At 36.8% G+C, this 22347-nt stretch overlaps 2 protein-coding genes and 1 long non-coding RNA gene across 4 annotated transcripts; all 3 read left to right on the forward strand.

The window, feature by feature from the left end:
* Positions 1–12: 12 nt before the first annotated feature.
* Positions 13–8503, forward strand: LOC149483237 (uncharacterized). Its single transcript, XR_016316478.1, has 2 exons — positions 13–137; positions 8242–8503. It is a non-coding gene; the product is annotated as an uncharacterized LOC149483237 (long non-coding RNA).
* A 4056-nt stretch (positions 8504–12559) lies between these two features.
* On the forward strand, positions 12560–21872 carry LOC149483238 (cytochrome P450 CYP12A2-like). Of its 2 annotated transcripts, none has more exons than XM_089702255.1 (8): positions 12560–12807; positions 12903–13039; positions 13224–13336; positions 13497–13613; positions 13748–14026; positions 20769–20928; positions 21155–21367; positions 21474–21872. In XM_089702255.1, the coding sequence occupies exons 2-8, from the start codon at positions 13004–13006 to the stop codon at positions 21795–21797; spliced, it is 1242 nt and encodes a 413-aa protein (XP_089558381.1). In that variant the 5' UTR covers positions 12560–12807; positions 12903–13003; the 3' UTR covers positions 21798–21872. The 2 variants fall into 2 exon arrangements, with proteins under 2 accessions (XP_089558381.1, XP_089558382.1); XM_089702256.1 differs by having other exon boundaries at positions 12735–12819.
* LOC149483239 (uncharacterized) lies at positions 14055–16239 on the forward strand. Its single transcript, XM_089702262.1, has 2 exons — positions 14055–14332; positions 15404–16239. Exons 1-2 carry the CDS (start codon positions 14233–14235, stop codon positions 16027–16029), a joined length of 726 nt encoding a protein of 241 aa, XP_089558388.1. The 5' UTR covers positions 14055–14232; the 3' UTR covers positions 16030–16239.
* Positions 21873–22347: the final 475 nt, after the last annotated feature.

Here is a 22347-nt window from a genome sequence, read left to right on the forward strand (position 1 = left end):
ACGGCGTAACTATGAAAAACAATTAGTATCAAATGTCATACATTCTGACCTTATCAAAGATGATAGAGAATATGACCATATGACCTAATTAAATAAAACTAGTACGTCGAAATTCGACCTATATGTATGTACTAGCTGTTGCCCGCGACTTCGTCCGCGATTACGTCGTTTTAGGTCATTCGTCGTTTAAAAAAAATACGTGACACTTTATTTTTGAATGTTCTTAATTGTCTCTTATAAAATTTAACTACATTAAAATTGAACACTCTGAAAATCTTAAAATCGGAGAAAATTGAAAATCTGAGGAAAACATGAAGGAATGTGATTTAAATTCTACATTACTTAGTATTTCAAATAATAATCTAAATTAAATGTAGATTAACAGTTTGAGCGCACCGTTATAGAATATGTACCTAAGTATTAAATTACGTTAGTTTACATAGTAACAAAACAAAAACACGATGACTTTCTTTCGCGCTCGGTACCACAAACTAAGCATGTTAATGGTACGTGGCCCGCGTCACTTGACCCCCCGCGAGTTCCCCTCCTTTGCTATGCGAAAATACATTCGTCGCCCTGCTGTAGGAAAAATTATAATACTGTGGCCTGGGCGTTATACACGCCCAGGGAGTTCCTGAGTGCCGATAGACATTTATAACAATCTTATATTAATATCACCATCTTGAGGAAAAGCTTCTAATGTCGATTTAAAACTGCATACATACGAATTAACCTGATGAAACATGTTCTAAAATTGTGAAATGAGTTCAGTTTTAAATTCGAGAAATATTGATAATTCTTGTATTCGACTATTCGTTGTAGTCGAATACAAAATATATTTAAAGAAACTTAGGTTGGCCTTCAGGCAAAAGGGATCCTATCAAATGGTAAACTTGACCTTGTATCTTAAAAGTAAGCATGAAAGGACCTTCTGATAATTGTTGAGCACCAAAGGATCATTTGAAACGCACTACTATAAGAGCGAATATTGTCTAAGAACTGTTTAGATTGCACGTCATGTTCCTCTAAAAGTAGTGATTTCAAAGGTTCCGGTGTATCTTCAAACGAAAGCCGACTCCTTACTCCACTTTAAAGCATTACAAAAATAACATACTACGTTAATATCGCCTATACAGAAGATGATCTGTAATCAATTGTGAGGTTATAAGAAAACCCACTTTTATATTTGTCGGACCCCACCACCGAATTCGTAGATTGATCTTCTATGTTTACCTCTAAGTCATTAAGACTATGCGAAATCTGTCTGCAGTAAGAGGGGCCTCTCGCTATTCGTCCGTTTCCAGAGACCGAATAGTTTCAATTCTTAATCTTTCATTAAACAAACTTAATAATCGTTTTTGTCTCAATTAATTGTAATATTCGCGTCCCTACTCTAGTCATTGCTTATGCTCATGTTCATCTTCAAGAGATCGAATAATATTATGGTGCACCCTATCATTTGTCAAACGGTCTTCATATTGAGTAAAAGTTTCAGATTCTCGAGATAAAATGTGACGGCCGTGATCAGCTGTGAGACGTTATACCCTCTCAGAGAAGGTTTCGGTCTCACGGTCAGCTGTGAGCCGCAATTCTCGTTGTGAAGCGGTTTCAGGTTCTCGGCATAACACGTGTTGTTTTCGGCCTAGAGTATACCTCTAACGATTCTTGAGAACTCTTATTTCTCATTTTCTTAGCTTTGCTCGAATTTCGAGATAAAGATTTTTTAGGTGGCACTGATGCATGAAAATAAAAATAGAGTTAAAACGGACTGAGAGTGTTATAGACAAATATAATCAGAAAGCTTCGAACTCCTAAGCTATCGGAAGTTACACGTGTTATTGTGAGTCAACCATAAAAGATAGACATTTATGATGTCGGGAGATATTTTTTATATAATAAGGAGAACATTTCTTTCATACATGATTTCTGTGTAGCTTTAACCATTAAGGTTGCACACGCGACGAAAGCTTAAAAATGGAGTTACTGCTCTGCTCAGGAATATGAAAAATAATTGTACCAAGTTTCGTTTAAATCCGTCGAGTAGTTTTTGTTTCTATACCGGTTATACGGACAAAAATTTTACTGTTTGCTTCTTTGGCATCAGTGTCGATCCCTAATCACCCCGTGATAGTTATTTAGGAAATATATTTCATGTACAGATTTAATATACCTAAGTATGAAAAAAAAAAAAATATATTTATTTAAAAACCATATGTTTTTACACAGATACACTTTGATTGACGTTGCACACTTTACACATATTGGCTTAATCTAGGTTTATTAAAAAAGGATTACCTATAGTACCCACACTAGGCAAGCCTGTATCGTGGGCACTGAGACGTTTTACCAAAAAAACAAAGTTAGATGTCCTCGGTATGATCAACGCTTATATCTTACACGTACAAAGGCATTTTATCACTTATAAGCTACAGGAAAATAAATACTGAAGATACTAAATAATACAATTAACATAATATTTTATAAAATAAATAAATATATTTATATATACATATATATAGATAATGTTTATATAAAATAAATATAATAAAATATATGAAATAATATAGGTGCCGATTATACTCAAATTAAAATTAAAATAATGATGCAAGAAGATTTTCTGTTGATACGTAGTTCAGAGAATTAAGGTAATTAGTTACGATGATCTTTGCTTTTCTAGAAGTACAGTTTTTAATATTACAATTGGAGCTAATTTTGTTATAAATAAATATACCAACAAATGGATTGAGACGCTTAGCAAAAGCAGTATTTACACGAACATTTGGTATTTTGTAAATACGCTTTCTCACATAATTCTTGTAATTGGGAGAGGTAATGACCCATTTGTGCGTCGATATAAATTTATCAAGGATAAAAAGTTGGCGAACTGTAAGAACACTAGCGTCTTTATAAAGGTCAAAAGTAGGGTATCTAAAAGGTTTTTGTAACATAGTCTTAAGTACCGCTCGTTGAGCCCTCTCAATACGAATTAGGTTTGTCTTAACGGCGCCTCCCCACGAACCAATGCAGTAAGTAATTAGTGATTGGCATAACGCGAAATATATAGTTTTGAGCAATTTGAAATCGGCAGATCGGCGGAGTTGCTTCATAATGAAAATGATTTTACGCACGCGATCAGACAGAAGATTTATATGATTCTTAAAACTTAGATTTTGATCCACCAAAACACCTAAGTACTTGACAACTTCAACTCTTTCAATGTATTGAGGTGCACATTCGTCAGGAGATACATTTATTAATTCGATCAGTGATGGGGCGGACGCAGAAGTCTTATGAAAGCAGATAAAATTCGTCTTGTCTAGATTCAGGGTCAATAAGTTACGTTCGAGCCAAGAGTTTACCTGTATCATTCCCTGCCTTGCAGCTAACACTGCCTCATCCCAGCTGCCACCGTGAAAAGTGATAGCAGTGTCATCCGCATAACAAAGAATATCAGCACCGCTAAGTGGGAGGTTGTGAATATCATCCATGTAAAGAATGAAGAGAGTGGGACCCAGGATACTGCCTTGGGGAACACCGTAATTAACTTCTTTCGTGGCACTAACACTCTCTCCAATCTTCACACATTGAAGTCTCCCTCTGAGATAACTTTCGAACCATAGCAGTGCATGTCCCCTGACACCTTTATTATCAAGTTTTCTAAGCAGCAGCGGGATAGAAACAGTGTCGAAGGCCTTCGCAAGGTCGAGAAAAACACTGAGACATGCGTTCTTTTTGTCCAAATGTGAAGATATTATAGATGTCAATAGGCTTACAGCATCTGACGTACTTTTTTGACATCTGAAACCGAACTGACGAGATGATAGAAGATTATTGGACTCTAGAAACTTGGTAAGTCGGGAGTTAACAATTTTCTCAAGGATTTTCGAAAAAACACCTAAAAGTGATATCGGCCTATAATTATTGGGATTGTCACGAACTCCTGTTTTATAAATCGGGCAAACTGCAGCAACCTTCCAGCTATTAGGGAAAATACCGAGTGATAGGCTTCGATTATATATTGACGTTAAAGGATATAAAATTTCTTCCCGAATCTGTTTAATTAGTGAATTATTAAGGCCATCAATGCCAGGTGATTTTTCATTCCGTAATTGTAAAATAAGGTTTTCAACTTCGGATGTATCCGTTGGACTCAAAAAGAACGATTTTGCTGGGATATTGTTCGATTTAATACTTGAAGCTAACGTGTCTTGAGTAATTTGTAATTTATTTAAAATATTAGTAGCATATGATTCACCGACAGAGGTAAAATGTTCGTTACATATATTAAGAGATTCTGTAGTTCCATTTTTATTGATATTTAAGAGATCTAAAGGCTTATTTTTGTGGTTATCTATGTAACAAATATTTTTAACTACATTCCAGAGCTTTTTGGGGTTTCCTACACTAGATTTTAAGATATTGGCTTCATACTCGCGTTTCAGTTTTTTCAACAGATTATTAGTAAAGTTACGATAACGGTGGTAGACATGGAGTAATACTGCATCGAGAGGGTTTCGTTTAACTTTAATGTGAAGACGATCTCTATGGCGTATGCAACGTAAAAGACCGGGAGTTATCCACGGCTTTAAAATATATTTTGATCTGGAACAATAAATTTTTTGAGTATGTTTATGAATAATTGTTAGTAGTGTTTCTGTAAATGTCTCAACCAAAACATGTATATCATCTATAGCCAATACTTCGGACCAATTCACTGTTTTTAGGTCGTTTTTGATGAGATCTATATTTCTTTTAAACATAAACTTTGTTGGTGTTTGAGTTTTTATCTTCCCCAGTCTCATGCCAACCATGACAGTATCGTGATCTGTTATATCAGTTCCACAAACTAATCCCACAACAGCTTTGTTCGTTTTCACAAAAATATGATCGAGACACGCCCCTTCTCTTGTAGGCTGTGTAATCGCGGGAACAAGACCAAATTCTGCTAAGATACATAAATAATCATACCACCAGGAGTTTGCAGACTGTGCCAAAATGTCAATGTTAATATCACCCGCCAAAACCAAATATTGAAAATTTAGTGTTGAAAGATGCATGTGTAAAGTATCAAGAAATATTGAAGGATTTCTGAAAGACGGGGAGCGATAAATACCCAATATGCAGGTTTTTTCATCCAGCACAAGCTGCAAACAATTTGCATCGTCGATTAAAGGTTCCGACACTGAAACGCTCAGGGCACTCCGTACATAAGCCACAACTCCACCGTTTTGGTTAATGAACTTACTGGATTTATATGCAGTGTAATTAGGTAGTATAGGAATTTGCAACAGATCATTGAGCCAACATTCAGTGAGTATAATAACATCATACACTATATTTAAGCGTTTCAATGCTACAATTAAACTATCGAAGTTTTTATTTATGCTGCGAATATTTAACGAAAAAATTTTTAAATTATATTCACTTGTAAGATAAGTTCTGCATGATTCAAGGTTAGAAACAGTGTTACATTTTACAACAGTGTTAGTATACATAATATATTTAGATTCCAATTTCCATGTAACGTTAAATTCGACTATACAATAACTAACAGACAACGCAGGTTACTCTCGTTTCCGTAAGTTGAGGCGGCTACATATTCGGTCCTCATAACATCACTTTTAGTGAACGAAACGACAGCGCGGTTTAATTCGATGCCAACACCATCAGAAAAAAGGAAATATTTTTAATTGTGAAAAAATATTATGATTTACACTATTTTAATATAAAATATATGGCTGTGAGTGTGTAAAAATAAATCCAGCTAGTTTCACATCACACTTATGTTTATAATTAGCTATACGACATGAAAATATACATATTAATTACCAAGCAATAATCATACAGGTAAATACTGAACAAAAGTATTAACAGTCAAAGTTTATTTTTACTAACATTTAACAACACCCATGTAAATGATGAAGAAATGATAATTATCAACGAACTAACCTTTTCTATAATACTTAACACAGCACATTTTTTAAATTATCTTGCTCAACTCTGCTCAAAAATTTGAGGGTTTTGTTGGAACTGTAATGTGTCAAAACTATGATAATATATCTAAACTACGATACAACTTGCGTGCGGAAATGCTCATTACAATCAGTGAATTTAAAGAATAACTAACAACAACTATTCAATTTTATTGAGCTGATGAATATCTTTTGCCTGGAAGAGATCACCGCCGCCTAATAAATATACTGTGTTTTCTTATAAAATCGTAACATAATTTCTTTTATCTACTAAATTTTAATAAATAAGTTCTTTTTGTTATTTTTATCTAAATGATATTAAAATGATCTTGAGCTTATATTAGGCAAAAGTATACATTAACTTTTTATAATTTCAGGACCGCACCTTAAATGGGGTGCTCGGAAAATATGCCTACGGATTATTAATAGAGAAATGATACCTACACAACAAAGTTATGTTGGTTCCATTTTATTTATAAAATATAATGAAAATGGGCAAATATAAAACATATTATGTAAAATGATTAAAAATAAATAAATGAAGCAACTACGATTCAAAGAAAACATCTTTTTCAGTGTGAAAATGCTCTAAGCAATCCTGGATGATGAGTAGGTATAATATCATGTACTCTCATCCCAGTACGGTCGGTACCTCGATAGCCATAACGATAAATATTATAATCAGATAACAGCAAAGTCAGAATAAAAATCATAACTTGTACAGTTGTGAGTGCAAAATTTATGTTTCAATAACATTTTTTTCGGTACTAAAACGTAGTAGTTTGATATGTGGTTGGCTGCCCCTCCTCTCCTTCCTGAAAAATATCCTCCAAAATTACCCGAGATACTTCCAATGATTGAACCATACGTTAGACATTAACTTCAGTCAAAAATTGACGAAGCGGATGATTACTAATTTCCACTTAATCCTTGCTGCCACTATCTTCATCATCAAATCATCAATTTTCAAGTGTTGTTGTAAAATTGTCAGCAGAAATAGTCTTCCAAAGGCGATATAATTTTATGAACATTGAATCTGTAAATAAAAAATCAAACGTTTTTTTATTTACAGATTCAATTGTAAATCAATAAAAAAAGCTACTTACATATAAAATTTTATCAACAAACTACTGTTCCCAACGCACCTCAAAATCTTGTAAAAGTCAAAAAGAATTCATCATTTTATTATTTCATTCTAAAAGTGTAATATAAAACCATTATAAAACCAATAAAAAACATGAATTGCTATCATTATAAAAATAAATACCTATAAAAGTAACAACTTACCTTTTGTGGGAACGCATGGTGAAAATTCACAAAACACGAAGATTGAATTTGATATTTTTGGTTTTATGACATTTATTTTAATTTTATTTATTTATTTATTCAAATGCTTTATAAATATAAATTTATAAATAATAAATTTATAAAGAATTGAAACATTCGATCACGAAATTATGTGGGTTCGAGTCCCGCCTCGTGATCGAATTTTTTCTATTCTTTATAAATTTATAAAACACGAAGATTAAAAATGTAACCAATGAACACAATCAATATTAGATTAATTGTAATGGTGTCTAGTTTGACTTAAAATAATAAACATCTACCCTCACTTTTAAAAATGTAGTATATTCACACGAAATATAAGCGCACCTTATAGGGAAGGGAAGATATGGGTTAAAGAGTTAAATAAATAACATGATTATATTTAAATTATTAATTTTCAACAGTTGTTCAGTAGTGATAACATGTAAATTGATTTGATTTTTACGAAATCTCATAGATGGCGCTGTTTCAAATTTGTCTTTATACTACTAAATTCATTAAACTGTTTCTCTGCCCAAATTACGTAAATGACATAGTTTTTATTTTGTAAAGCTAGATAATAGCATGGCTTACTCGAAACCAACATTTAAACATGAGTCTTTAGATTGTACGCTGTCGTAGTACACGGAATATGTAAGAAAAATAAAGGTTCACAGCTCCTCTGCGAAGGTGATATCATGATAATATGTTTAAACTATCCTCACCCGACCTCTTAGGAATATTCATGCAAAATTTGAAGTAAATCTATGCAGTACTTTCTGAGATTAGCCCGGAAATACATACAGACAAACAGACAAACAGACAAACCGACAAACAGACAAAAATTCTAAAAACTATATTTTTGGCTTCTATATCGATTATAGATCATGGATCAAGTATTCTTTTAAAAAAATATTCAATGTACAGTTTTGACTTTCCTACGATTTTATTATATGTATAGAAGATATCTATGTGATGTGTATGTGTGTGTTTGAAATTAATGGTAGTGTGTGTAATGCATTTAGGGATTCGTTGATAAACAGTCAACATAAATAAATTTATGGTGGAGTGAAATTTTTAGGCTTTAGATTTTAAGTAAATCTTATAAATGATTTTGTGTTTTTTACTTCTGTTGTGTAAATGGATGAAAAGTATTATTTTTGTGAAAACAAAATAAGGATATAAATAAAAGTTGTGAAAGGCTGAATAAAATTGTTATTTCATTATTTTTTGTTTTGTTTTGTTTTTTTTTCTTAATTTATTGGAAAATTGAGCGAATAATTAAAATTATAATAAAAATGGACTAATTTGGACACTCTTGCGGTAAGGCGGCCTTAAATGTAATTTTCTGAATACTTACAAACAAAGCGCCAAAACTATAGTACTTATGGCTTGGCTCGCCAATTGAACTTTTTCCCGTAGGACTTGTAAATTTGAAAATTTTGAGAGACTTAAAAGCCCCACTTCCCGAACTCGAATTGACCGTAATTTATTTTTCATACATTTTTTATCATATTTTCCTCCTTTTCTAATGGGTTTCATCCTACTGCGATTTTTTTCACTTTTAATTATTTTTATTCTTTTATTATATTGACGTCGAAAATGGACACGAATTTTAAAAGAGAAGAGTACTACATATAAAAAATTATATCTCCAATAGGCTATTTGACAGTATAAAAAATAAATTACTTTTTTGTGTAATCCATATATATATAAGGTTTTTAAAGCGATTTAAATTAATAAATGATATAAATAATAGCTTATTTGTTTATAAATCGTCGAGAAAAAACATCATATTTTTTAAAATTACCACGTGACCGAAAACATCCATGATTGGCTGCATCTGCCATGACGTCACAGCTGCGTAAATAACAAGTGATCCCAACGTTTACTCACGTCGTTGCTAAATTTCGCTTTTGGTTTTGTTTCTTGTATAACTTATTTCTTGTGATTCAAGGTGTCTGTAATCAGTTTTGTTCTTTATGTGTTATTTTTGTTTGTCATGGAACCTAATTTCGAAAAAGCAGACAGTAGAAATCTACCTAAAGTGGACGCTGTATTGGTTGACATGTTCTATAAAAACAACCCAGACTTTTACGCTCCTGAATTGAGAAATGTGAAAACAGCTACGTAAGTTAATATTTCAATCGTCATTCATTACCTTTTTAGTTAAATGTACCTACAAACATGAATCACAATAGCACAATAATTATTATGAAGTATACATTTTTTAGGTTATGCCCTTTGTTTTTCATTTCAGCCATCCAGTTTATAGGATCAAAATTGACGTGTTTGTATTGATTATTTTCAATATCAATACAAACACGTCATCATCAATTTATATATATCATTATCTTACCTCAAGCAGGTAAGTAATGAGACGATTTATACTATCTACTAGCTTTCCACCCGCGGCATCGCCCGCGCAGTCAAAGAAAAACCCGCATAGTTCCCCTTCCCGTGGGATTTCCGGAATAAAACCTATCCTATGTCCTTTCTCGGGTATCAAAATATCTCCATACCAAATTTCATGCAAATAATAAATAAGTTATTATTTAACTTAACTGAGGCGTTCAGGGGGAGCTTTAAGTACAATGCAACTAAATGCTGGAATAACTTGCCGCCTCCGTTTCGCAATATTCAATCGTTATCAACGTTTAGATTAAAGTACAAAAACTATCTTATTCAGACGCAGTTAGATCAGCATTAGTTGCATTGTAACCTCTTCTACCAACTAATCACTTTTAAGCTAGGATGGCGCCCTTCACTCGTCGAAACATGCTTTCCTTGGGTTCACGTCCATGGTTGTAAGTTTATATACCTATTGTAGCAGAATCCTTTTTAACTTTCATTGCTTTGTTTTATTTATATATTTATTTACCAATTTACCTAATCCTGTTTAGTGGTTACTTAATGTATTATGCATTAAATTCTTTTATATGTAATATATTATAATACGTGTATGTGTGTATATATATTATAGTATATTATTATGTCTATATTTTACATTATACTATTAATATTGTATTTATTTTCTTTTCTTCAATTAAAATATATTATGACGAATTATTGCTCTCGGGGCTCACTGAAAATCGGTGCTGTGACGTTTTTTTTTACGTCACAGATGTTCACCGAGTGATTTCCCCTTTTAATGGCATCATGCTTCACAGACTACACACTTCAATGTGTATTTTTAAGTATTGTAGTAAGTAAGTATTGTAGCATATAAGTATTGTATAAATTGTTTTTCATTATGTACGTGTGAGGCTATGTGTCATTAAATAAACGTTTTTTCTTTCTTTCTTTCTTCTTTCAAATTGGTTCAGTAGTTAAGGCGTGATTGAGTAACAGACAGACAGACAGAGTTACTTTCGCATTTATAATATTAGTATGGATTATAAATTTATTATTTACTAGCGGTCCGCCCCAGCTTCGCCCGTGGTACATATTTCGCAATAAAAGGTAGCCTATGTTCTTTCTCAGGGTCTAAATATTGTCTGTGCCAAATTGCATCAAAATCGCTCCGGAAGTTTATGAGACTATTCATTACAATCAAACAAACAAACCATCCCATCCCCTCAGTATCTCCCATCCTCACCACTTCCATCTTCCCCAATCCTCCCAACCGTCATCCTCCCCACTCCCATCCTCCCCACTCCCCACTCCTATCCTTCCCTATCCCATCCTCCCCACTCCCATCCTCCCACATTCCATCCTCCCCACTCCCCACTCCCATCCTCCCACAAACCATCCTCCACACTCCCACCCTCCCACATCCCATATCCCATCCTCCCACATTCCACCCTCCCATATCCCACCCTCCCAATTCCCATCCTCCCACATTCCATCCTCCATCCTCACCACTTCCATCCTCACACATTCCATCCTCCCTACTCCCATCATCCCACATTCAATCCTCCCTACTCCCATCCTCCCATACTCCCACATCCCATCCTCCCCACTCCCATCCTCCCACATTCCATCCTCCCGCACCCATCCTACCCACTACCATCCTCCCACATTCCATCCTCCCAACTCCCATCCTCCCACATCCCACCCTCCCAAATCCCATGCTCCCATATCCCATCCTCCCACATTCCACCCTCCCACATTCCATCCTCCCCACTTCCATCCTCCTGTACTCCCACATCCCATCCTCCCCACTCCCATCCTCCCACATCCTACCCTCCCACATTCCATCCTCCCCACTCTCATCCTCCTACATTCCATCCTCCCCACTCCCATCCTCCCCACTCCCATCCTCCCCACTCCCATCCTCCCACATTCCATCCTCCCCACTCCCATCCTCCCACAGTCCATCCTACCCACTACCATTCTCCCCACTCCCATCCTCCCACATCCCATGCTCCCATATCCCATCCTCCCACATCCCATCCTACCATATCCCATCCTCCCACATCCCATCCTACCCACTCCCATCCTCCCACGTTCCATCCTCCCACATTCCATCCTCCCTCATTCCATCCTCCCCACTCTCATCCTCCCCACTCCCATCCTCTCACATTCCATCCTCCCCACTCCCATCCTCCCACAGTCCATCCTACCCACTACCATTCTCCCCACTCCCATCCTCCCACATCCCATGCTCCCATATCCCGTCCTCCCCACTCCCATCCTCCCAACTCCCATCCTAACCGAATGATTTATTTGTGAAGGTAGAATAGGGAATATGCATAAAATTACTATCGTAATACATATTATAATGAAAAGGATTTTTTTTTATTTACTTATCATTTAAACCCCTAAAAAATATTCAAAAAGAGCAAAATATGGGAGCGAAATTCAAACTTCCAAAACGCGCCACCACTGGTTGAACGAAATGTGACGTCATCTGGCATGACATTGTATTCATCACTCCACAGTAAACACTAAGGTGAACAACCACTGGACGTGTCATGTGACGTCACGCAAAGCGCGCGCGAAATGGCAGCGTTTGAACTGCTTAAATTTTTTAAAAGTTTTAAATTTCATTTATAAAAATATATAGAGTACTAGCTTTCCGCCCGCGGCTTCGCCCGCGTTTTCAAAGAAAAACCTGTTCCCGTAGGATTTCCGGGATAAAACCTATCCTATGTCCTTTCTCGGGTATCAAAATATCTCATGCAAATTGGTTCAGTAGTTAAGGCGTGATTGAGTAACAGACAGACAGACAGAGTTACTTTCGCATTTATAATATTTTTGATGTGGCTAATTTAAAAATAATTTTGATAGGTTTTATAATCCATGGAGAAATTCGTCAAAATTAACTTAAGGCGAAGTTATAATCAAAATTTAAATTATATCAATAATTTTTTAACGAGTGAGTGAAGAAACAAAAAGCAGACCGAATCAAAATATTTCTTTTTAATAAAATGTGCTTGGTTTAATCGTTCTTTTTTAACTGACAGGAAAAATGTGCGCAATACCACCACTTTAAATTCTTCACAAGCGCTAAAGTCTTATGATGATGTACCTGGATTATCGTCTCTTCCAATTATAGGACCGTTGCGCCATTTTCTCCCTGTTATAGGTTAGTAATAAGGTAGTATTCATTTATATTCACTAATTTCAAAGGTGTATTCCTTTTTACCAGCGGAAAAGTCTATGTTATGTTGTGTATTTTAGGTACTGTGGGACCACAGAGAACGTTCTATGATTTGTGTAAAGTTCTATACGACAAATTTGGACCAATTGTGAAATTAGAGGGTATATTTGCAAGGGCGAATATGCTGATATTGTATGAACCGGAATTGTATGACCAGGTATGTTCTAGAAGATATTTTAATAGTTATGTAAGTTGCATGTTAAATATAAGTTGATCGACTTTCTTTAAAATTTAAATGACATAAGTAATTAAATTACTGGATGCAGAAGTAGAGGAGTAAAATCTAAAAGTCTAAAAGTAATTCTAGTTGAAGATGAAATAAATATATAAATGCTTTCTAGGTGTACAGAGCAGAGGAAGTTAATCCATCTCGCCCAGGTTTCCAGACGTTGGTATACTATAGAACAAAGTTAAAGAAGTCGAGGTTTGACGGCGTGTATGGACTCACTACTGCGTAAGTAATGTTGACTGTTATATTAGTATGGCTATGGGATTTAGCTCTTAAATGATGAGCTTTCTTCTGAAAAAATGTCTAGTGCCATTTACGATCGTATTTGAAACAATGACAAAATAATTCTGAATTCACAATAATACATATACTTCTTATATTTCAGTGAAGGTGCACAATGGCGCGATTTCAGAAGTAAAGTCAATCCGATATTTTTAAAACCGAAACTGGTAAAACTCTACGCACCGGCATTGAGTGAAATAGCGGATGACTTTGTATCCAGGTAATGTAAATAAATAAAAATGTAAAGTGCTATAATACATAGTCTGTTAGTCTGTATATTAAAGTGACGTACAAGTTACGTGTACTATAGCATAACCGTCCTTACAATGAATTTAAAGATTTGTCGATTTACAGATTACTTAAAAATGCTGATAACAGTGAAAAGCTGAATGAAGAATTCGAAGACGATCTAACAAAATGGTCGTTGGAATCAATAGCTTACGTGGGTTTAGGAAGTAGAATAGGATGCCTACGGGACAACTTGACGGAAGACGATCCAGCTTTGATGTTGATGAGATGTGCGAGAGAAGTTGTAGACTACACTTGGGAATTGGAATTTAAACCAAATCCATGGAAATATATACCGACACCGACATTTTTTAAAGTCATGGACACATACGAACGGCAGTGGAAGTATGTAGTTGTTGTAGTAGTTGTAGTTGTGAACCAAGTAACACATATTTTTAACTGCTCTACTAAATTCTTATTTTAAATATTTTTATTTGATTCTCAAGTGTAAAGTTATGATTGTATAATAAGCTGTACCTACCAGCATCATTCTCCTTTATTTGTCTCACTTTTATATACAACTTACAAGTTATTTTTCAAACAAAATTAACATGGAGTCACTTAAGCACACTCTGTCTGAGATGACTGTCAACTTTAATGCTAAAATGGCAGAATTTGAAAGGAAGTTACTGAACAATGAAACAACTACTGGTGAGAACACAACAGGGGTTGGCTTTAGTTAACTGCCGCACGAATTTGTTGGAAATATTTATATTTTTAGTTAGCTAGGTAATGTAAGATTGTAATTCCAAAATATTATCGTTAGGAAACTTGTAGTTTTTTAGTTATTAATTTTTAAAGTTAATAATTTTTTGTGCGAAAAAAGTGCATTTATCCGTTTTGTTGTGCAAAAAAGCGGACCAAGACATTCTATTTCACTGTACTGTGACTTTACGCTGCGGCCGGCGAGTGCCAAAAGCGATTTTAGGGCGATTCCTACTCAAACAAAAAAAAATCTACGTAGGTAGGTTAAAAAACTATTAAACTTTTATTTTTAATATCCAAATAGGTAGCGAGGAGCGAAGCGACGAGCGTGTTAGGTTTACTCTTGAACTGCCGCACGAGCCGAGCGAGCGAAGCGAGCGTGCCGCGGCAGCGGCCGGCGAGTGCCAGAAGCGACTAAAGGGCGATTCCCACTCAAACAAAAAAGACGTGTGGCACTCGGGGACTGCCGCGGCAAAGCTATTGCATAGCATGCCTTCAAGCCGCACCTCCGTGCCCGTCCGAGTGGGGAGCGTGAGGTTTTTCGTTACGCAATTTCTGGATTCGGTCCCCGCGCTCAAGGCCCGCGATAGAAGCTATGCAATAGCTTTAAAAAAATCTACGTAGGTTAAAAAACTATTAAACTTTTAGTATTCAAATAGGTAGCGAGGAGCGAAGCGACGAGCGTATTAGGTTAACATTTGAACTGCCGCACGAGCCGGGCGAGCGAAGCGAGCGTGCCGCGGCAGCGGCCGGCGAGTGCCAGAAGCGACTTTATGGCGATTCCCACTCAAATAAAAAAAACTACGTAGGTTTTCACAACTTGTTTGTATTTTATTTATGTATCGTAAAATTTTTGTTACACCAATTCCATACATTTTGAGGTTAGAATAGGAAAATTGATTTTTCTCCAAAACTATTGGTTTCCTAACTTTCCCCTTTTGGTGGGAGGGTCCCCCCCTCCTCCCCCCCATCCCCCACCCACAAAAAACCTATAATTCGTGCGGCAGTTCTCTAAAGAAACCCCCACAACAGATTTTAATTTGTTCCGCACATTTGTAACTTCATCACTCAAGACCCTACATGCACAAGTGGAGTTATTGCTTAAAATCTCGGACCAGCAGGAGACTCGCTCTCGTCGCAAGATGCTTCTCTTTCATGGTGTTGCCGAAGAGAAGAAGGAGAACACCGCTGAACTTGTGGCTAAAGTGATTGCTGACCGCCTTGAACTGCCTGATGTTACTGCCGAGTGCTTTAGTCGTTGCCACCGTTTGGGCCATTACACAGCCGAGAGAAACAGGCCAATTGTTGTCAAATTTGACCGTGTGCCAGTTAGAGATCGAGTCTGGTTCTCCAAAACTTGTCTTAAAAATTCTGGAATAACTATATCCGAATTTCTCACCAAAGCGCGGCATGATGCCTTTATGTTGGCACGTAAGAAGTTTGGGGTTTCTAACTGTTGGACCCAGGATGGAAACATTATTGTTAGAACCGCCGATGGTGTTAGACATCGGGTCTCAGGCGCTGATGAACTCGACGCCATCATCAGCGATCCACCAGCAGAGGCTTTAAACGCTGCATCCAGTGCTGCTCCAGTGTCAAAGGGCTCAGGTAACACCAGGCCCAAAAGGATCGGACGAAAGTGAGCCCATAAGACTTTTATTTATTTTATCGGTATTCATAACATATATTTTTATTTTCTTGTCCTTTTGATGTAATTGTCATTCTCTGTGTCTCTTTTTTATCTGTTCAGTTGTAAAGTTAGATTACCCCCGTAAGCAATTAAATAGTTTTTTCACTCCACACTTTTAAAACTTGTCATTTTTTGTTGTGACTTGTGACTTTTTACTTGTCATTTCTCTAGACTCTAATGTCATATGTCAGTCATTATAAATGTCAACTTTGTATTGTCAGTACGTTCCATTTTATGATATTGTTTTTGTTTTGTGTATCAATTGTGTAAACTTGTTTGTAATTTTTTTTTCTTCTTTGTAGCTGGCGGGTATAGGAAAAGTATATATATATTTTTGTATACATATTAATATATATACTTTTATTTTTATTTTATTTTTTACCTTATTTAATATTATATATATATATATATTTCTTTCGTATTTAAATATTATATATCTGTTAGTTAATCATTTCGTTATCTAATGATAGTGATTGTGACTCCTTTCTAAGCGCTCATAGTTGTGATGATAGTTTTCAGAGTATTGACACCCCACCTCTTGACAAATGTTTGGCTTCTACCTTTTCCGATGTTTTAAATAATTTTAACGTTATCCATATCAACGCTCAGAGTATTCCGGCACACTTCACCGATATGCTTGCATCATTTCATTCTCACTCCACTCATGCTATCCTTATTTCCGAGACTTGGCTCAAGCCCTGTCTTTCCTCAACCTCTTACTCCTTACCTGGCTTCAATTTGGTACGTAACGACCGTACCGGTCGGGTGGGTGGTGGAGTTGCTATATACTTACGCTCCGACTTACCTTTCACCGTTATCAGCACATCTCCACAACCGCCACCTGCCGACGAGGCCGAACACTTGCTAATTGAAGTCATGATTTCCCGCACCAAACTTCTTTTAGGAGTTTTCTATGTTCCGTCCCTTCTCATTAACTATTTTCCAGCGTTTGAAAAAACGCTAGAGAATGTACGTCCTCTCTATGATCACGTCATCTTTATGGGAGACTTCAATACTTGTCTTCTTAAAAATGACAGACGTAGTGACAAGCTTTCAACTATCGTATCTTCTTGTAACCTAAATTTCCTTCCTCTCAATCCTACTCACATCTCTCCTGGTTGTTGTCCTTCTCTCCTAGATTTGATTATTGTTTCCTCCCCTGATCTTGTCTCTAAGCACGGTCAGTTTGCTGCCGATGCTTTCTCTTTCCACGACCTTGTTTTCCTTTCTTACCGTGTGCGTCCTCCTAAAAGAAGGCACAAAGTATTGTTACAGCGCAGTTTTCGAGGTATGGACGTTGAGCGTCTGTGTGATGATGCTCACAAAATCGACTGGTCACCTGTCACTTCTGCTAACTGTATAGACTCCAAGGTGACTTCCTTTAATTTATTAATAACTAAACTGTACGACACTCATGCGCCAATTAAAGCAGTCAAAATTAAGCATTCTCCAGCTCCATGGTTGACAGATGAACTCAAATCCATTGTGCACAAAAAAATCTGGCAAAGGCGAAATTCAAACTGAATAACTCGGACTCCAATCGTGAAAAATATAAAGCAATTCGTAATCGCTGCAATACGATGTGTAGAGATGCACAACGACGCCATATTCACAAATCTGTTGAGAGCGGCAACACTGCAGTCACTTGGAAATTTTTAAAAACACTTGGAGTTGGTAAATCACAGAATAACTCATTTCCTGTAAATATAAATTTAGATCTCATTAACAAACATTTCTCTACGTCAAAGTCCACTCTGGACAGTAACTCTAAAACTGATACCATTGAACTTCTTTCCACCATGCAAACTCCTGACTTTCCTCCGTTCATTCTTGTACCTTTCACTGCCAGTGACGTTAAGAAGAATATATTGGCCATCGCTTTGAATGCTCTCGGCTGTGATGGTATTGGCCGTGCTATGATTCTACCCATTCTGGATATTATCCTTCCCATCCTTACTCACATCCTTAATTTCTCCTTATCTTCGAGTTCTTTTCCTCAGGTCTGGAAAGATGCTTTCATCATTCCACTCCCTAAAAAAAATAATCCATCTACCTTTTCCGATTTCCGTCCCATTTCCGTTCTTCCATTCCTATCTAAAGTTCTAGAAAGGCTAGTTCAACAACAGTTGTGCTCCTTTCTTAACTATAATTCCCTTTTAGATCCACTACAATCAGGGTTTCGGGCGGGTCATAGCACGGTTACTGCGCTCGTCAAGGTTACAGAGGATATTCGTATGGCTATGGACAATAAGCAGCTAACAATCCTTGCTCTCCTTGATTTCTCTAATGCCTTCAACACCGTTGACTTTGATATCCTGTTAGCTCTGCTTAGTTCTCTTAACGTATCTCCTGCGGTGGTTGGTTGGTTTCGTAGTTACTCGCAGGGTCGTCGGCAGCGCGTCCGAGTGGATGAATCTTATTCCTCTTGGTGTGATCTTTCTGCTGGCGTCCCTCAAGGCGGCGTGTTGTCACCTCTCCTTTTTAGTATTTTTATTAACTCTATATCTTCTAAACTTTCGTCTCTCTACCATCTGTATGCAGACGATTTACAAATTTACACCCATTCGGCATTGGAAAATCTTGAGGAAGCGATCTCTCGCATAAACACTGATCTTCAATCCATTGTCGACTGGACTCACGCTTATGGTCTCAAGTTAAATCCTGAAAAGAGTCAAGTTATTATATTGGGCAGCTCTTATTTACTATCAAAGATTTCTTTTTCGGATTTGGCTCATATTTTGATCGATGGAGTTCCAGTTCCTTATAGTACTTCGGTTAAAAACCTTGGTATTCATATTGATCAAACCCTATCTTGGACCGAACACATCAAAGAAATAAGTCGTAAAGTTTTTGGCGTTACTTCATCTTTACGTCGACTGCGCAACTTTTTACCCGTTCCTACGAAGATTGTGCTGGCGCAGTCTTTGTTGCTTTCTATCCTTGATTATGGTGATGCATGCTTTCCAGACCTTAATGAGGAGCTACTTAACAAATTAGATCGACTTCAAAATTTTGCTATTAGATTCATCTTTGGCTTGCGCAAATATGATCATATATCAGAATTTCGCTCAAAACTCAACTGGCTGCCGATCCGACTTCGCCGGAATACTCACATCCTTTCCCTCCTATACACTATCCTCTTTGATCCTAGATCCCCATCCTACCTCAAAAATAGATTCGTGTTCTTGGGTTCTTCTCATGAACTCGATTTACGCTCCATAGATAACCTTACGCTTCGCATGCCCGCTCACAAAACTCGTTTCTACGATGCTTCCTTTACCGTGCAAGCTGTAAGGCTGTGGAACTCGCTCCCTATCAATATCAGGAAAGCTCAAACTATCAGCTCCTTCAAGTTTCTGGTCAAACAACATTTCCTTCACAACTTGTAACATTTAGATATTTTATCCTTTCTAATATGTCTTATTCTCATATTGTTCTTCTCTTTCCATTATGTATATTGTATATAATATTATATTTGTATTTATGTATATATTCTTGTATTCTTAAATACTTTTTTGCACGTTTTATAATACTCCGCTATGCTCCTTCTACTTTCCAACTGTTTTTTCTTCAAACTTTTCCTATATCCTAAGGTTGCCTGGAAGATATCGCTTCTTAGCGATAAGGCCGCCTATATTGTACCGCATCTCATTACTCTAAGTGTATTACTTTTCTTTGTTTGTTATGTGTGTGCAATAAAGTGTTTATTATTATTATTATGTTTCTCTCCATAATACACGGGTATCACCAGAAGGAAGATACCCGGTCCTTTGGGAGGCTTACGTGGGGACACAGGTCCAACACGCAGAGGCCCTTTAGAGAATTTTAATGTGTTGTGGGACACCAGCCGCAGCCTGCCCATGACTGCACTATAGAGATACAGCCCTGGGCAGTCCGCGGCCGATGCAGGACTATTGTAAAATATGGGAATTAAAAATCTGGGTTATGGAAGGAGGTGTTCAGTGGATCGGTAGGTTGGGTCTATGGGGACTATGGACGTCTGCCTTTTCAATATTAAAAATTGAAAATGATGGCAGACGGTGACTCGCCAGCTCGGTCGATGGGCTCCCAAAAAGGTTACCGATAATGGCAACAAGGGGGCAACATCAGCTGAGCGGCTAGGGGTGTAGAGAGGTGCGGCACCGGTTTCACCATCGCGGGCCCGTGGGCCCGGAGCGGGTTTCCCCGCTATTACGCCATTAGACACTTCCACCCCCGAGCATATAGCTCTGGCGGCTCCACTCTGGACGGCCAACAAAGGCAAGCCAGAGGTGGGGGATCCTGAACCTCGTCATAGTTCACTCCGAACTGCCACCGGGACAGCCCAGAGGTGAGGACAGGGATCTCCCCCGGGAGCGCTCGGTTCCCGCGGGGTCGCTACTCCCCGACACCTCGCCACAAGGTGTCCTGCGGGGTGACTGATTGCACGGGTGGAATATCTGTTGTCACGTAGACAATAGATATTCCAACCGCGGGCGATGGGGTCGTCACATCCCTACGCCCTTATTATTATTATTATTATGTCTATTTCACAATTTATAAAACTCTTTACTGAACCTTTAACGATACTGTTAAAGGTGCCCCGAATGATCTAAAGTAAACTAGTAGTATCAATTACTTTTTCAAGAAAATCTTTTTATTTATAATATTTCAATATCTCTATAATTTATAATTATTGTTTTTTTATTATAGTACAAGTGCTTTATTCATAAAGGAAGCTCAGAGGCAGATAAATGAACGAGGCCATGATATTCCAGACGAGGACAAAAGTATAATCGAAAAATTGCTAGCAGTCGACGAGAAAGTTGCTATTATGATGGCCAGTGAAATGTTATTAGCAGGAATAGATACAGTAGGTGTCTTTTATAATATAAATACTTTATTGAAACACCTTATTTCTGAATCTGCAATGGTAATGAACATTCTAAACACTAACTACTAAACCGATGAAATATAATTTCATATTTAAAGTTTTTACATACACATTCCCTCCATTACATATTTCGAATGTTTTAAGTATATGTGGATTGGTCATATTATGTTAAATTAACTCCTATAAGAAACGTTTTACTTTTAAGGTGGCATTCGGCATTACGGCTCTATTGTATCATTTGGCAGTTAATCCCGTCGTCCAGAAGAAACTTCGCGAAGAAATCAATTCATCTACCCCAAGTAGAAGATATTTAAAAGCATGCATCAAAGAGTCACTGAGACTAGAACCGGTCGTATCAGTCAATTTGCGGAGAACTACCAAGGACCATGTAGTTTCTAATTATCATATTCCCGCAGGGGTAATTTATTTTTGAAGTTTTATAAATATTATAAGTTTTTTTTTATCGCCTTTCTGTATCACAATATCGTAAAACACTGAAATGGAGTGTTATTATCGGTTTTCAGATTGATATCCTATCTCCAAACGAAGTCTTAAGCAAAATGGAGAAACATTACCCAAAAGCCACAGAATTCATACCAGAACGATGGTTGGTCGAAAAGTCGGACCCCTTATATCATGGTAACACTCATCCCATGGTCACTCAGCCTTTCGGCTTTGGGGTGCGCTCGTGTATTGGAAGAAGAATAGCAGAGTTGGAGATTGAGATTTTAATAGAGAAAATGATACGGAATATGAGTGTGGAGTGGACGGGACCTCCGCCGCAAAGGATCACCAAAGTCACGAATACTTATAAGAAACCTTATTTTTTTAGGTTTCAGCAAATTTAAGCATTACTCACATTTCCACTTATACGAAGATATGTACGACGATTATACAGTTAGGGATGCATTTAAGTAACTCTACTTCTTCTTCTTCTTTTTAGCAAATGGCAACTCCCGATCCCAGTGAGGACGGATTCTGCCAATGTCAAGTTTTGATTGGATGGTCAGTTTAAGTTAATGCTCATGTTAAGCATACTCTGTGCTAAGGAAAAATCACGATTGAGATGGTTCAGTTTTGTTTACTCATAGATTTCTTACATGGAGCTGTATAACCTGACAAAGAACAAATATTAGTTATAGACAACACAACACATCACAAAAGCATAACATAAAATAGATATAGGTACTTGGATGGGGTTCAAAATTTTAGATTGTTAAAATTGATAAATTTTGATAGGATATTGACAAATGAGGTAGGGACAAGACAAAGTAAACACTTAAAATTAGTAGGGAGGGGAACATCTGGGGGGAGGATATCCAGAAGTGAGATACGAAGCTTTGGGCAAACAAAGAATAAATGATCGTAACTTCCCTCGTCTATACCACACTCACAGAT

Source organism: Colias philodice, chromosome 13 (genome assembly GCF_061535455.1).
Source record: "Colias philodice isolate Cphi_HAF_F1 chromosome 13, ilColPhil1 Martin Lab GWU primary, whole genome shotgun sequence".
Lineage (NCBI taxonomy): Eukaryota > Metazoa > Arthropoda > Insecta > Lepidoptera > Pieridae > Colias > Colias philodice.